Below are 14,507 nucleotides of genomic sequence, written 5' to 3'. Positions count from 1 at the left end.
ATTAGGCGATGATAAAATTGTCAAATGGACGGGGTTGACTCAGTTTTTATATAAATTATGAAATGAAATTTTTTGTATTACTAATTTACATTTGTTTGGGTTTCAAATGCGGACACCCGATAAACCTAAAAAATTTCTTTACTTCCACAACGCCTTACTCTTCAGGTAAATTATTTAAGTTTTTTGTATTCAATTTAAACCCATTTTGATATGATTGCTGATATGATAGCTGATCATGAAATTGCATTTCCGGTTTGCGCAAATTGTACAAGTGAAAAACACTTCCGTACCAGCACTGATTTCTACTGCCACTACGAAGATGACTCATCAATTGAGGAAAGAGTTGGAAAGCTCAGAAATACGTATGCGGATTGCTTGCCGGACCAGTTTATCATGACTCGTGAGTCCTTAATAAGTTTAGAAAAGCTATGCCTACTACTATCGCACTTCAGGGAAAATACAAAGGTATTGCTGCTTTCGGTCACCGGAATTGGGATGCTCTGCGCTCATCGGAAGGAAATTCTACGATAAAAAAATATATAGCTGCAAAACATGCAAGCGATTTTGCAGCGGGATGAAGCAAACCTATGGCGATGACCCGGATGGAAGTAATGAGGTCTTGGCCTACGGATCCTTAGTATTGCTGGCTTTTCTGGTACTCTGCACATGTTAGGATAAACTATATGCACTCTGCACTGAGTATTGGGATACCCATTTATATATACTTTATATTTTTGGACCCGTCAAATTTACCATAACTAACTGCCAATAAAAGTGTGCCCATAGTTATGGTCGACTATATATATATCCGATACCCTATATAATATGTGTTCCAATGAGTATGCGTTAACTCGAAAATTAGCAATGGACCATAAGGTATCTACTGTCCAGTTGAGATAAAAGAGAGCTAGTTTCAAGTAAAAATTTATATTTTGTCTTCACACTTAATCCAAGTTGACAATGATAAAGCTTTTAAAATATTCAATACACATACGTTAAAAATTTATTTTATAAGAATGCTAATAAAGCTTTTAGTGTTTTTTTTACTTTACCGAATAACTTTAGGACAAAATTGTTATCATAATCATTGTAAGTACCCACAATTTTGGTGATGTAGTAGATAATGGTATTACCCTTTTATTCATTGCGTTTTAAGCGGCTGATCATGATCACTACGATTGTGGATGTTGTGCAGGAATTAGTAACAACAATGGCAAAGTCATTGGGTACCATTGTCATTCAGATGACCAGGAATCAATTCTAAGATATGCGTACGAAAAGGAAAGTGCCTTTTCTGCATGTGTACCAAACGGTTTTGAGATTAAATGTAAGTTGAGGTCGGAAACGTATTCCTTTGCCATTTTATAGGCATTTATCACTCTAGATCCTATTTTGGAATATTGCTGTTTCTGGTCGCCGAACTTGGGGTGTACGATTCTAGTTAATGAAAAGTACATTGAGGATAAAGTCGTGTGCAATCACTGCAAGCATTTTTGTCAAAGAACTACTGGAAGTAAAGGGTGCCTTATATATGCACAGAAACTCGTAATGAAACTTTCATTGCTTCTGATCGCTTGCACTTACTTTTTGAATTAGAATTCATGTTTGCCCTACAATGGAAAGTTACTTTGTGCTTATCCTGGGCCCTTCTATCATTTGAACTTAACCCACTCAAGGGACACGAGTTAATCAAAAATTAATAGTGAAAGCAACTGTTTGGCCATCATTATCATTGTTATCATTATGAACTGTGCCCAGAGCGGGGTAAATTTAATTAAAACAACAAACGCGCAATGGGCCAAAGAAAGCAGCCGTCGCTGGAAACTGTACGTAGAAATGGAAAATGGAATTGGGAATGGGGAGACCCTGATGCTATCGTGACAAGCCCAAATTAAGCAGCCCACGGGGTTACATCATCCAGTCAGGGGACAAAATTGGAGGGTTGGGCATTCAGCTTAAAGAGCAAACCAAGGCAACCACGACCAGCGAGCATGGCCATAAGCTGGCCAAAAGATGAATGGCAACCGAGCCGGAGGCTCATTTAATAGACCAACACCCGAACCGAAAATTGAAGTACATGTGACACTCGGTAAGTAGCATAAAAGAAATCTATAATAAATAATTGTTCGCCTTCAAGTTACGTGTTATACGATTCGACGCCAAAAACTAGGCAATTCATTTTAATGATGATCCTTTTCTTTATAATGCATTCGCAATGCGTTAAATATTTATACTATTTAACTACAAATAAAATTTATAACAAGAAAATAATTTAAGTCCTTGCAGTGCCTATATATTTGAAAAACAACGGAACAAGAATATTTATAATCAAACAACGGAACTGTTATTTCCTTTCTACCATTCTAATTATGTTCCTATTTTTAGTTATAGGTAGAGCCATCCGATTTTGGTTAAATCAAACCTTAAATTTAACATTGTCAAAAAACTGGTGTTTAACTAACTGGGAATATTAATGATTAAAAAGCAAAGTGGTTTAGTGGTATTAAGAAAAGTGTCTAATGTTTTATGTTCCACCGCACACAAAGTATACAAAATGCTCTCTTTGTGAAACTAATTTGATTTGAAGCAGCATTCCATTCAGGGAGGTTCAAGGATTTTCACACTCACCCGTGGTTCCATTTTCCTGCTCGCTCAATTCGGCCAAAGATGCCGAAAGAGCCTCATTCATCCTGGCCGCCGATGTCGTCATCGTCTTGGGTTGTGATGCATTTTCATGGGCTTTAACAATCAGATTCGCTGTTGCATTTGTGCCATTTTCCGTTCTCGCAGCTTCCGCATTGTGATTTACCATGGCGAAAATCGGGTTCGTGTAGCTAGTGGCACTCCTTACAGCCGCCAGCTGCGCGTACTGATTGCCTCACCCTGGACGAGAGTCCTTGCGAGTTCTGCTCCTGGGGCTCCAACACTTGTTGCCAACTTCCTTCCTTCCTCCCGGAAATGGAAAAATCCAACTGAAGCGAAACGGAAAACGGGAGTAATGGTTTAGTTCGAGAGCTTTTCTTTTCAATAAATAATTGCAATTGTGCTTGTGGCACACATTTTTTTTAATTACACATATGTTATGTTAAATATATTCAGTATACATCAATGCTTCTATTTAACTATCATTTTGTTTGCAATGTATGTATGATTAATTGAAATGCAATATAAACAAACAACTATAACGCATCTGTGCAAAAACTTCAAATCCACCGTTTTATGTTGCGGATATTAAATTAATGTTGCAGCTGAATGTACTATGTATAATTTCGGAAGTCTATTGGTAACTTTGTGGCATACAAAAAAAGAGCGCCATCTGCTGACCTTATGGCTACCAAAGTATAGTTAACGTAAAGGTACAAGTGTCAGTTTCGAACTTATTGTTCACTTGTTTGATGTTGCTCTAGATCCATATTTTTCCGAACGTATTTTCAAGTCACTTTTCTTGCCAGTTGTTTGTACAAAGGGAACATATTGCTCGGTATGTAAATATGTTTTGCTTTTGTGGGCTTCGCTTGACAGTGTCTATGCAGCAATTAGAAAAGTTCTCAGCCAACACATTTGAGAACGCAACAAAAGATGCTTTTTCTTGGGCCTAGATAGAGATCATAACAATACACTAAAAGGAAAGTGGAGAAGGTACTTTTTAAAAACTATAAAAGAAGATATAGTCATTGTAAAGGCTGATGGCATGTACGGAAGTAGAGTTTAGAAATCATAGAATATTATCTTAAAACTCATTATTACAAAGCTGTTCTAATTTGTTAATTTTTGTGGTAACACTATATCCAAAATTGTTTAAAGCTGAAATGGTGCAGAGGCTTTGGTTTCAAAAGATGATACTTTAATTCAAGTAAATTGGTTGACAAAAGTGTACTGTGTAATAAATGTCAGTATGTCAAGCCGCCTCGCTTGAAGTTCTCGCATATCCTCAAGGCATGCGACAGTCTCCTCCCATCCTCTGCCTTTTAGAATAGAAGGAAAGTTTCCGCAGCTTTTGTAAACCTACCGAACTAACTACAGTTTGGTGCCACCGTTGTTCATTCAAGTTGGTAAAAGTTTTGCTACTCAGAATTGCTCTGCATTTTAGCTTGCCGCTGCACCTTTTGGCCAAGTTAAATTGTGTCCGTTTAATTTGAAGTGGAGGAAACATAAATAAAACCTGATTCAAAGAAATTGACCGTTGTAGTAGGTCAAAGCAGAGATAAATCGGATTTTTCTCAATTGATATACCAAGAATACTTTTAGATACACTCTTATATCTGTTTCATTTCAGCGGAAATCGCTTGCAGATATGAAAATGAAAACATATAATTATTGTAAGTAAACGTTGAACTTTATGATTATTGCTATTATAAGGCTGTCTGGGTTAAAAGAACCTTTTATACCCTTGCAACGCAGTAAAAGAGACATTGAGAATCCTTTCTATATTGGGTAGTATATAGTCAGCATAATATACAATATAACATACATGTAGATAGATAAATGGAAAAAACGTTCATTCGTTGTGTTTGATCACAAAGTGTTCCAATTCGTTATACACCAGTCTCTTTATCATTTTTAATGAGACCGCTAGCGAGATTATAGCAAGGAAAATCTTGTCTAATTTACCCTTGCTCTGAGACCTTAGATGTGGCACATAATAAAGCCACTGATAGACTCAAGTCCAACTCAAATTCATTGTCATTTTCACCTCAGTCTCGTTTTCATTGTGGACACTTGTGGAATTTCGCCTTTGCAAACACACGACTACAAAACGGCGACCGCCCGTTTGACCCCTGTCCATAAAAAAACAGAGAAAGTAGGGGGCACTCGCAGAAACTACTCATAAATAAATACACAGAGATCCATTGTTGTTTCGCCGCATTTTGCTGGGCTTTGGATGGGTTCAGTTCTTTTTTTCGGAATCGTTTTGTTTGGCTTTGCTCGCCGGGTCGTGTGTTCGCTTGTTGCTTCTCATTTTGCTTTTTTTAGAAAAACAAGGGGGTTTGTTTACGCTTTTGCAAATGCCGAAAGGGGTGCTTCAGTTTAGTGCAGAAGCGGTGAAAAAATAAAACGAAATGGAAATAAATAAACAAGCCGTTTTGCTGGCTGCTTAAATTCGTATAAAGATTGCGTTCCAGTTCGTTTATGAATTTTGGAAATATTCGATTGTAGTTTTTGGCGCCTGATACCGAATACGAAATACTTTATAAAGTATCCGATACCTATTAGTTTACTTTTAAAAAGGTGCAGAAGATTGCATTTCTGTATTTATTATATTAAATACGATTGAATTGGCTTCACTTGAAATAGACTGTTTCAACTTTTATAATTACGTTTGAAAATCGATCCGAGGCATTAAAATAATATAACAGCCATCAAATACTTTGCCCCTATGTAAATAAACTTTGCTCAAATGCTTATTCCAGAGGGGTTTAGCTGCATCTAATTTGCTTGGGTAAACATTTTATAAATTATCTGCAGTTTAGCTACAAGCCATAATTATGGCTGCGTAATGTGCATTTCCTTGCAAATCTGCATTGCTATATTTTTATATCTAGCCGGCGAACGTTGCGGATGAGCAATCTCATTCGCACTTGCTAATTCTCGCTTGCGCTCTCGTTCTCTGGAGAATGCACTGAAAGCAAGGCCGCAGCATTTTCCTCGGCCAATTATCTTAATTATTTCATTTAACTTATTACCATAATTATCATATTTTGATTTTGAGCGAGGCAGTGGACTGAATGGAACGGAAACTCATAAATTTGAAACGCCTATTTCGTTTTCACTTGCGTGCCACGTTTATGGCAGGTTTAAAGGTGAGCGAATTTCTCGCAGCCATATCCGCAGAATATAAAAATATATAATGTGTGTGTTTATATTTTTAATTTGACAAATATGGCATTCATAGCCTAAAAAACCCTACATCCCCATTCAAACCCGCGGATGTATTATTTTTCTCCTTTTATTAAACATTTATATACAATAATATTGGCCCAAAGAACTTTGTGCTCTTTGAACGATGAGCCTTCAAGTGTTCTGTGTTTGTTGTTTGCAATTGATTAAAGTAGCCCCAACCTTACATCCAGAAAAACGAAGCATGTTCTTCAAACTGTGCACTGAAAAATATAAGCTATAAAGATTTATTATTCATATTGCGTTAAACAAACTTGTTACGCATGCAATATATTCATCAAAACACATTTTGTGGTACTTTTTTTTTTACAGTATTTAGAACCTTTAGTGGCATACAAATCATAAATAAGGTTAATATTTTTCCAAGTGTACACTTGATTGAATAACCGCGACTGCAAGTGTTAGTGTGCCAGCGGGTTTTCAGTGTGTGTTCATGCGTGTGTGTGTCTGTTTTTGTATCTTTGACTTTGATCGCGCATGATTAATGATTACGCCTGTGTTTATTGCCATTGCCACTTCAAGGGATTCGGGAGTGGGGTTGATAAAAGTTTTCTTTCCGTCGCTTTCGGGATTTCGATGCCCGGTGAGTCTCTCATATTTCAACTCGAACACCTCCGCCCAGGGCTGGTGTTGCCTCCGTTCGTTTGTCATCATTTATATATAATTGGACAAACTTGGCGCACAGTACACAATATATCACGTTGAAGAGATTAGTGTATACAAAAAAAGTGTTTAAGTTTACGGTAGGTCATAAAAACCGACTGCACGTGTTAGATACATTTCCTGTAACTATTATGGCATACCTAACCAAAAAATATGAATGCAATGGGGATAGAGTATTTCAATAACATACTACAAAATCTTATCCAAGACTAAGAGCTAAAAAAGAAACATAAATGTAGGAAACTAGGAAGATTAACTCTCTTTGCTTCCATCGGTAGCACTAAAACTCTTGTCGGAATAAGAAGCTGAAAATTTAATTAAAGTTTAAGAGAAGCCATAAAAAGGAAGCAAAAGTGCGAATCCAAACACAACACAAGCGAAACTTTCTAATCCAATGCCAAAAAACTGAGAGCTACCGGGCTTTTGGTTTCAATGCAATTAAAACGAGTGCAGGTCCTTGCATTCTTCTTGTGCATTTAGGACGCGAGTCGCCATTCACATCGACATCGACATCGAGTATGCGCCACGTTGTGCCGCATCGGGGTAGAGCTCTTCAATGGCAGACTAATTTTTGTATTCTATGCTTAAATTGCTGTCCAAAAAATAGAGATAAATAACATGAATGAGGGGCAGCCATTATCTACATGCGTATGAATGCTGATTCATTAGCCAAACCTTCAATTCCAAAGACAGAGGCCATTTAAATGCGAATTAGGCTAACCGCCCTTTTTGGCTGAGTGTGTGTGTGTGTGCTGGGGGTTTCTACACCCTGTGGTGTGTGTCTTTGGGGGTGTGGCTTGGCCCTTCCTGCGGATTAGAGATCCTAGTTCTGTGGTCTCGCCCTGGCACGTTCAATCTTTCTTGGATTGCAAAAAGTGGGTGGATGTGTGATTCTGGCCACTTTTGCTGGATGGCGTTTAATTTGATTTGGCTGAGAATGCATAAACTACTTATAGGGAAAACATCAATCAGTTGAGCTAATTAAGAGGCGGTACAAGAGGCTGGCAATGAAAACAGATAATTAAGAGACCTTGTAAGTTAAAATATGTAATATGTATGTACACACTTTTTACACACTATTTTTCGTATTTATAAAAGCAAACAAATGTTTCTAATGCATAACTAAATAATACGTAGGTAGTAATGCTCAAAAAGCGAGTTTCTTTACTTATTGACACATATTTTTTACTGCTGGCCAACAAAAAGAATTTCCAATTTCATTGGATAAAATTTTACTGTCCAATAATTATTTTCAAGTCGTATTCAAGTGGGTCGAGTCCAATTCCCATTAAAGTTAATTATCAAATGGCTGGCAAATCCAAAACCAATTTCAACCGGCTATACCAGTTTGAAGCGTTATTGCAAACAGATCTTCTAAACATTTTACACTATGAGCAAAAGACCGTGATGGGACACTTTAACTCAATGTCTCTCCAGAACCCACAAGTAGAGTGCATTTTATTCTATCGGATCGCACTAAAATATGCTGTAATTGCTCATTTATGGATACAAAAGAAATGTTTGAACCATGTGCTAAGCGATTTTATTAGCTACCGCCGGCCATAAAAGTCGTCGACATCAAAAGTCTAAAAATACTCTTAGCCAAATCGCCAAAAAAAAAAAAAAAAAATTAGGAAAAAAGTAAATATCAAGGAAAAACAATGGCAAGCGGCTGCCAAAGCAAAACAACAGGTAATTAAGAATGCAAATAAACAATGCGAATCTATTGAAAATTTGCGAAATGCAGAAAATCGCCTTCCATTCGGCTGTTATATTTTTGACTTAGATTCGGATAAAATGAATTCCCTATTTTGCCAAAATACTTGTGTGTCAAAGCGAAATATTGGTGCAATGTGCTAGACAAACTTGATTTGCCATAAAATTTCATTTCGCGCCCATTTGGTGAAGACCAGTGGAGCGGCCCAGCCCAAAGATTTGTGCAAATGCTCAGCTGCTAGACGAATACAATCAGTTTTTGGCTTCTGAATTGCATGGCCAAAAGCCTGGGCCAATAAATCAATTTTCAATCTGCTGAAAATTTTTGAAAAATGTGGCGCGATCGTTTGACATTCTCGAGTCGGACAAGTGTGAAACGAAATGCTTACAGATCTATGTGTAAGAACTTTCGACAAATTTGCTGCACTCTGAAATTGATTGCCATAATTTAAATGTGTATAGGCAATATTTCAACAAAGTTCGAACTGCAAATTATTTACGTCAACGGGTGGCGAACCACGTAAGCAAACAGGCATACTGCAAACAGATAAATGAATAAAAACATATACAACTCAAAAAGCATACTAAACAAAAAAGTGGAATATCGTTCAATAGAAGTACTCACTTATTTGTAAAACGACACTTATTTGTAGAAGTTTATAAGTGCAAATGGCTTTGTTTATTTCGTTTTCCCTAGCTTAAGCGTGGTGAATCCAAACTTTTTTTGACTTTATCAGCCAATAAAACAAAAGCGTCAATACATTTTGTACAATCAATGAAATTTAATGGACATTCAATTTTTGTTCTGTAGCTTTTCATTAATGAGAGCTAAAGTTTTATTAAATGCAACTCAGTTTGGCACTTCAAAGTCCAGTATTTGCAATAGTTATCAATTTGGATGTGAAAGATCTTCGAATGGCTAACTATCGCAAGATGAAACATTTTCTCACATTTTTGTTTTAGAGACACACTGTTTCCCATAATTATACTTCATTATAAAGAAACAGGTCTCATTCTCTGTTATTTATATAGTCATTTTACCTTGGCTGTTGATTGCCCCGAAAATGTTTGTATAAACCTCTTCATTTATGTTACAATATTCTTTTTTCTTGTTCCCCATCATTACACATGTTAATTATTCTTTTTTTTGTGTGTCCTATCCACACAGAGAACAAAAATGTTTATTGACATCTCGATAACCACATTCTTGTACATAATTCTTTTGATAGACACTATTTATGAACGAATTTATTAGGGTTAAGTTGTGTATATATTTATAATAAAAGAGACAACCTTCCGACCATGCAAAAAAGGCTTCTTTTCTCTCCGTGTATGGTTTGGAATTTGGCTGACACAGAACTTGTTGTTGCTGTTTGATTAGGCTTCTAGGTTGACACATGGGGCCACACAAATACAGAGGGGCGGACATATAGACAGATCGGGCGACTGACAGAAAGTCCCTCATAGATAGACACCCATATACTCACAAAACTCGGCAAACTCGGGAGACGGACAGAGCACATGTGTTGAAAATTTAACAGAAATGTGCAAATTTAATTAAATTCAAACGAGAAATAAATATAAATAAGCTTCATTCACACATGTATGTACATACGTACATATGTACGTCCGTACGAATAATACTATGTAGTATACTATGGCGGAGATCTTGTGAAAATAAGAAGCTGTGTGACCTAAGGAAAATAACAAATATCAAAAACAACCAGCCCATTGCTGCTGCAATTGTGTACGTAAGTAAAAACGCAATTTTCACACTTTTTTTAAACTTGACAAAGTCAAATCACAGAGGAAATGTGCAAAAAAACGGGAAACACTAGCGAAACACTCTGCAACGAATTAACAAAGCCCATAATATACATTTTCAATTCTAGGCAATCTATAGGAAATATATTATTTTACATATTATATATTATGTTATATTAATATTTAGACATATTATAACTATTTGTTTGGGTAACTAGTGTACAGCGTAGAGAGGCCCGTGCAAAACGTTGGATCTGTAAGTGCTGTAAATTAGCCAAAACCCCGAATACTATGTATATTAATTTGTATTTATATGTCAGACGAAAGATAAGGTCTCTGAAATGTAGACTAGGCAAGAGGAAAGAGTTAAGGAGATAAGACATTTTCCAAATAATAATGCAAGCCCTTTTATAATGACTCATAATACACTGCACGTTATTACTCGCTGCTAGTTGAGCATTTGTGATAAGTCAAATATTTCCTTTACTTTCACACCGCACTGGCAATCATTTTATAATTTACTATTCGATTGGGAAATATAAAGTAGGTTTGGCCGCAGAGAATTTAAAATATAATTTGTCTCATTGTACTTAGTGGCGGCTTCAATAAAGCATTTTATCGGCGCTATCGCCATTTGATAATGGGCCTGGCCAAATGGCCAGAAACCCCAAAACAAACTCAGAAACAAACTCGCCCAGGTCGCTTCTTCATTTTCGTTATCGGAGGGCAATATGGCAAGCGGCTTTGATTTGGTTTTTATTTTCACTATTCACATATACGAAGGCGTGACACTTTTTTATAGAATCTTTACTCTTCACTCGGTTCTTTACTATGTAGATAAACTGAAATCTGGAATAAATGAACCCCGCTGAGTGGGGGCGTTAATTTATTATTGCGGAGCCGTGAGCCAAAACAAAATCTGCGAGAACACTTTTATAACTTGATTTATTTAAAGACAACAGCATTTGGCAAATGAAACGGATGAGTTGGTGTTGCTAAATGTGTGCTTAAAATACATCGAAATTATGAGACATGCACAGAAGGACATTGGCAAAGGTCATTTTGACATAAAGAGTCAGCATAGATAGCATAAATTATTTTAATTAGATCTCGAATTATGTTGGAAATTATCCCATACAATTCGGCTACTACTAGGATCAATGGAGACAGAAGCAGATTTATAGGAAAGTTTTACTATGGAAAATTGAAACTCAGCTCAGATGGTCTACAAACAGCTGTGAAAATTAAATAGTACTACTAGCAGTAAGAAAAAAGTATTATTAATAAATGTGTTATTAAGTATATATTCAGAGTTTCCACAATTTGTGCTCTAGTAGAAAGAAGCGTTTTACGTTGAATATTAAAGAATGTTAAGATTTTATTATAATAATCAGGAGCAATATATTTGATTGCTTCTTGCAATATGTTGCTAAAACATTTTACGACCGCGAGCACAATAATTTTAGCACAGCTGTGCAGGAAAATATATAGAGATTCGAACTCATATATATGTATATTTATATATTTTGAATCACTTTTTCCAACAGATCTTCACACATAGGCGATCATCAACTCGTTCGGCCAATGAAGAAAAAGTTTCGAATAAAAAACCACTACAAAAACACGAAATAGCAACAATAATAACCAGAACAGACGCAGAAATCGCCACCAGCTGCCAAGTAGCATAAATTTAATTTGTGGGCTTAATTCGGAGGCACTTGTTGTTATTGTTGCTGTGACATTGCTTTTTGTAATTAATAAACGACTAACAAAACGCAAATATAAATAAATAAGTCTGTAGAAAACCCAGATCAGATGCGATTAGCACTATCGCAATGAGCAGCAGTGAAAAGAGATGGCTGTGAATATGTATATTCGATCTGTCGCTAACCATTCAGATTGTTTGCTCGCCGACTCGCATCGCGTCGCATTTTTTGTATTTTCGTATTTTTAGCTAATTTCAGTTGCTATTGAGCTTGGCAATTAGTTACACTTGATTATATGAAAGCAGATCGCGGGTGAACACTTTGCCGGTCCCCCAAGTTCGATGTTTATGTATTCTAGTTGTATTTTAGATCGATTCCACTTTGTTTTTGAATTGGTTTTGTTTTTGAAACGGAAGGAAATCAGCTTATGCTTTTCATAAGCTAACAATGATGCCAATTTTATAATTTGCATGGTTGGATCACAGTTAATGGCCAACTAGTTTTATTTTGTTACTTTATTTGATTTACATATTCAAAAACTAATTAAAGTTTCAAAAGTTTCCATTTGGAAGATAGAAGTGCACGTTTTTTGTTCAGACTGGAATTTTTGTATTGTTGTATTATTTTTTGTTAAATAAACAAAATACACAATATATTGTATTATTTCCCCAAAGGTCTTTTTTCCATTAATCGTATAATTTATTAAACACTTTTTTAAATACCTAATTGCTGGTCGTTAAATCTTCTGTTGCCGTTTGTACTCTAATCATTTGTACCAATAAATTTATTTATCTATATATATATTTGTGCATTGCATGGATGCGGAGACATTTCACAATGGCACATGTTGTTTAAAAAATTCACATTAACACATTCAAACACTCACACACACAAGCACACTTGCTTTTTCCGAGCAAGGAAACGCGCGATAAACGCGACCGCCTTTAAGCCGCTTGTTAACCGCTTTTGAAACGCCAACGAACCGCACCCGATCACGTTATAATCAGAACTGACGGAGCAACCGAAAGTCCAACAGGCTAAACGAACCACCCACTTCCACAGCAACATGTTGCCGACCTTGTCGAATGAGCTGCAACCAATTCGAGAGCGTAAATTGCCAATGTGGTCACACCAAGTGAGTAAGAGCGAACGTTGGGTTCGGTGTTTTTATTTTGAAAATAAAATAACAATAATAATTCGAGGCACCGGTTCTCTTCAAATACCATTCGATCGTAATTGATCAAAGAAATAAGATTTTAGATTAAAAATATTACTCATCCGTCATGAGTAAATTAAATTATATGCTCTGAAAAATGTTTTGTTTTGGAAGAAAAGCGTAAATCCGTTAAAAGTAAACAACTTGATATAATAACAATTGTAATTTCCATATTATATATTGAATAGTTAAATGTTAATAAAAGATTGCAAAATCAAGTTATGTATACAACAAGTGGTTTGACTTATGGTACCAAGAACAAACAAAAGATCATGTGTGCTATTCTAGTTGATTAGGTTTCACTGATTTCCATTTATCAAGGCTAACAAATAGCCATGATTCAAAAGAAGAAACTCATAATAGTGCATGTGCACTGAATTGCTATTACTTATGCTCAACACTCAATAGTACTGTACTATAATAATAATAACACGGTGTTAAAACCAAATTTAAGTGTGCAAATGCAGAACCATTGCTTTTGTATTTTGGCTTAGTAATTAATGTTGCTGCAGTAACCAAGGAGAATGTTCCAAATCTATTCTAACTACAGACTATTCAATGAATTAATCATCAAAAATCTGACAGAAAGCCATTAACTATATAAAATAGCCAACTTTAATCTTTTCAAGTATGTTCTATAAGTTGCAAATCAATTTGCAATATTGCCGCTGCTATCAAGAAAAGTTTTAATCTATAGGCTACTTGTGACGGTTACCTAAAAGATATTCCTCCAACTGATTATGATCGTAAGCATTCTACGCCCTCTTTATGCCCCTTAATTAAAGGGAAAATGTATGTACATTTTAAATTTTAAATTCTATAGCAATATTAAATTATTCAGCAGATATAGCTTGCATTTGCACCTAGTGCAGTTGACACCAACACCACTCGGACCTCAATTTCCTGAAATTAAATTACTTACTAGCTCAGCTCAGTTCGTTCTGAGTTAATTTCAACAAAGCAGGATATTGTCAACACTCGTTTCCAATCCCTGGATTGTCCTGTTTTCAGCGTGTGGGAAAATGTTTGAGCTGCTTTGTTGGCACACAAACACCTGGACAAAGTAAGTACTTTGGTTGCAGTGTGTTTGCTGACTTGTGCAATTCCGTCTGACAACACGGGGCATATACGTAATGAACTCTGACAGAGCTTGGCCAACATATGTCCGCAAAGTTAGCCATTATAGGAGGGATCTATATATGCAAGCGGAATTGAATATTGAAACTATTAAGCATAGTTGGGTTTAGTCCACTTTTATATCAAAAACATGGAATACCCAAAAAAAATTCAGGTTTTTGGACTTTTAAGTAAAAGTTTCAATTTAAAGCGTTGAATTCTAAAACATAGATTTTTAATACGCTAATAAATAAATATAGTGCCGAAATTATGTACGCGAATTTGTTTCACATTTCTTATTCATTAACATTAATTGGTGGCTTTTCACCGCAAATTCATTTGGAGTCTAATAAATTATTGACGCAGAAAGCACACAGAATATGTGTGACACACACCTTGGTTTGTGAGGTGAACAAAACTCACCTCTT

General features: G+C 35.9%; 3 protein-coding genes across 6 annotated transcripts in view; 2 read left to right on the top strand and 1 right to left on the bottom strand.

The window, feature by feature from the left end:
- Positions 1 to 12,745, bottom strand: part of LOC122615709 (adenylate cyclase type 2) — a 40,422-nt gene extending 27,677 nt beyond the window's left edge. For 3 of the 4 annotated variants that reach the window (XM_043790768.1, XM_043790770.1, XM_043790771.1), the window contains exons 1-2: positions 12,470 to 12,739; positions 2,629 to 2,972 (exon numbers count right to left, since the gene is read on the bottom strand). In XM_043790768.1, coding sequence (XP_043646703.1) covers positions 2,629 to 2,812 — 184 coding nt within the window. In that variant the 5' untranslated portion in view covers positions 2,813 to 2,972; positions 12,470 to 12,739. Of the gene's footprint in view, positions 1 to 2,628; positions 2,973 to 12,469 lie in introns of all 4 variants that reach the window. The other variant, XM_043790769.1, reaches the window with a different exon arrangement.
- LOC122615712 lies at positions 5 to 807 on the top strand. The gene is made up of 3 exons (XM_043790780.1): positions 5 to 165; positions 230 to 400; positions 453 to 807. Exons 1-3 carry the CDS (start codon positions 63 to 65, stop codon positions 671 to 673), a joined length of 495 nt encoding a protein of 164 aa, XP_043646715.1. The 5' UTR covers positions 5 to 62; the 3' UTR covers positions 674 to 807.
- LOC122615714 lies at positions 964 to 2,242 on the top strand. The gene is made up of 4 exons (XM_043790785.1): positions 964 to 1,089; positions 1,157 to 1,327; positions 1,385 to 2,089; positions 2,138 to 2,242. The coding sequence occupies exons 1-3, from the start codon at positions 1,017 to 1,019 to the stop codon at positions 1,594 to 1,596; spliced, it is 456 nt and encodes a 151-aa protein (XP_043646720.1). The 5' UTR covers positions 964 to 1,016; the 3' UTR covers positions 1,597 to 2,089; positions 2,138 to 2,242.
- Positions 12,746 to 14,507: the final 1,762 nt, after the last annotated feature.

Source organism: Drosophila teissieri, chromosome 3L, assembly GCF_016746235.2.
Source record: "Drosophila teissieri strain GT53w chromosome 3L, Prin_Dtei_1.1, whole genome shotgun sequence".
NCBI classification, from domain to species: domain Eukaryota; kingdom Metazoa; phylum Arthropoda; class Insecta; order Diptera; family Drosophilidae; genus Drosophila; species Drosophila teissieri.
Note: the sequence above shows the minus strand (reverse complement) of the source record. Positions and strands in the feature narration are given on the sequence as shown.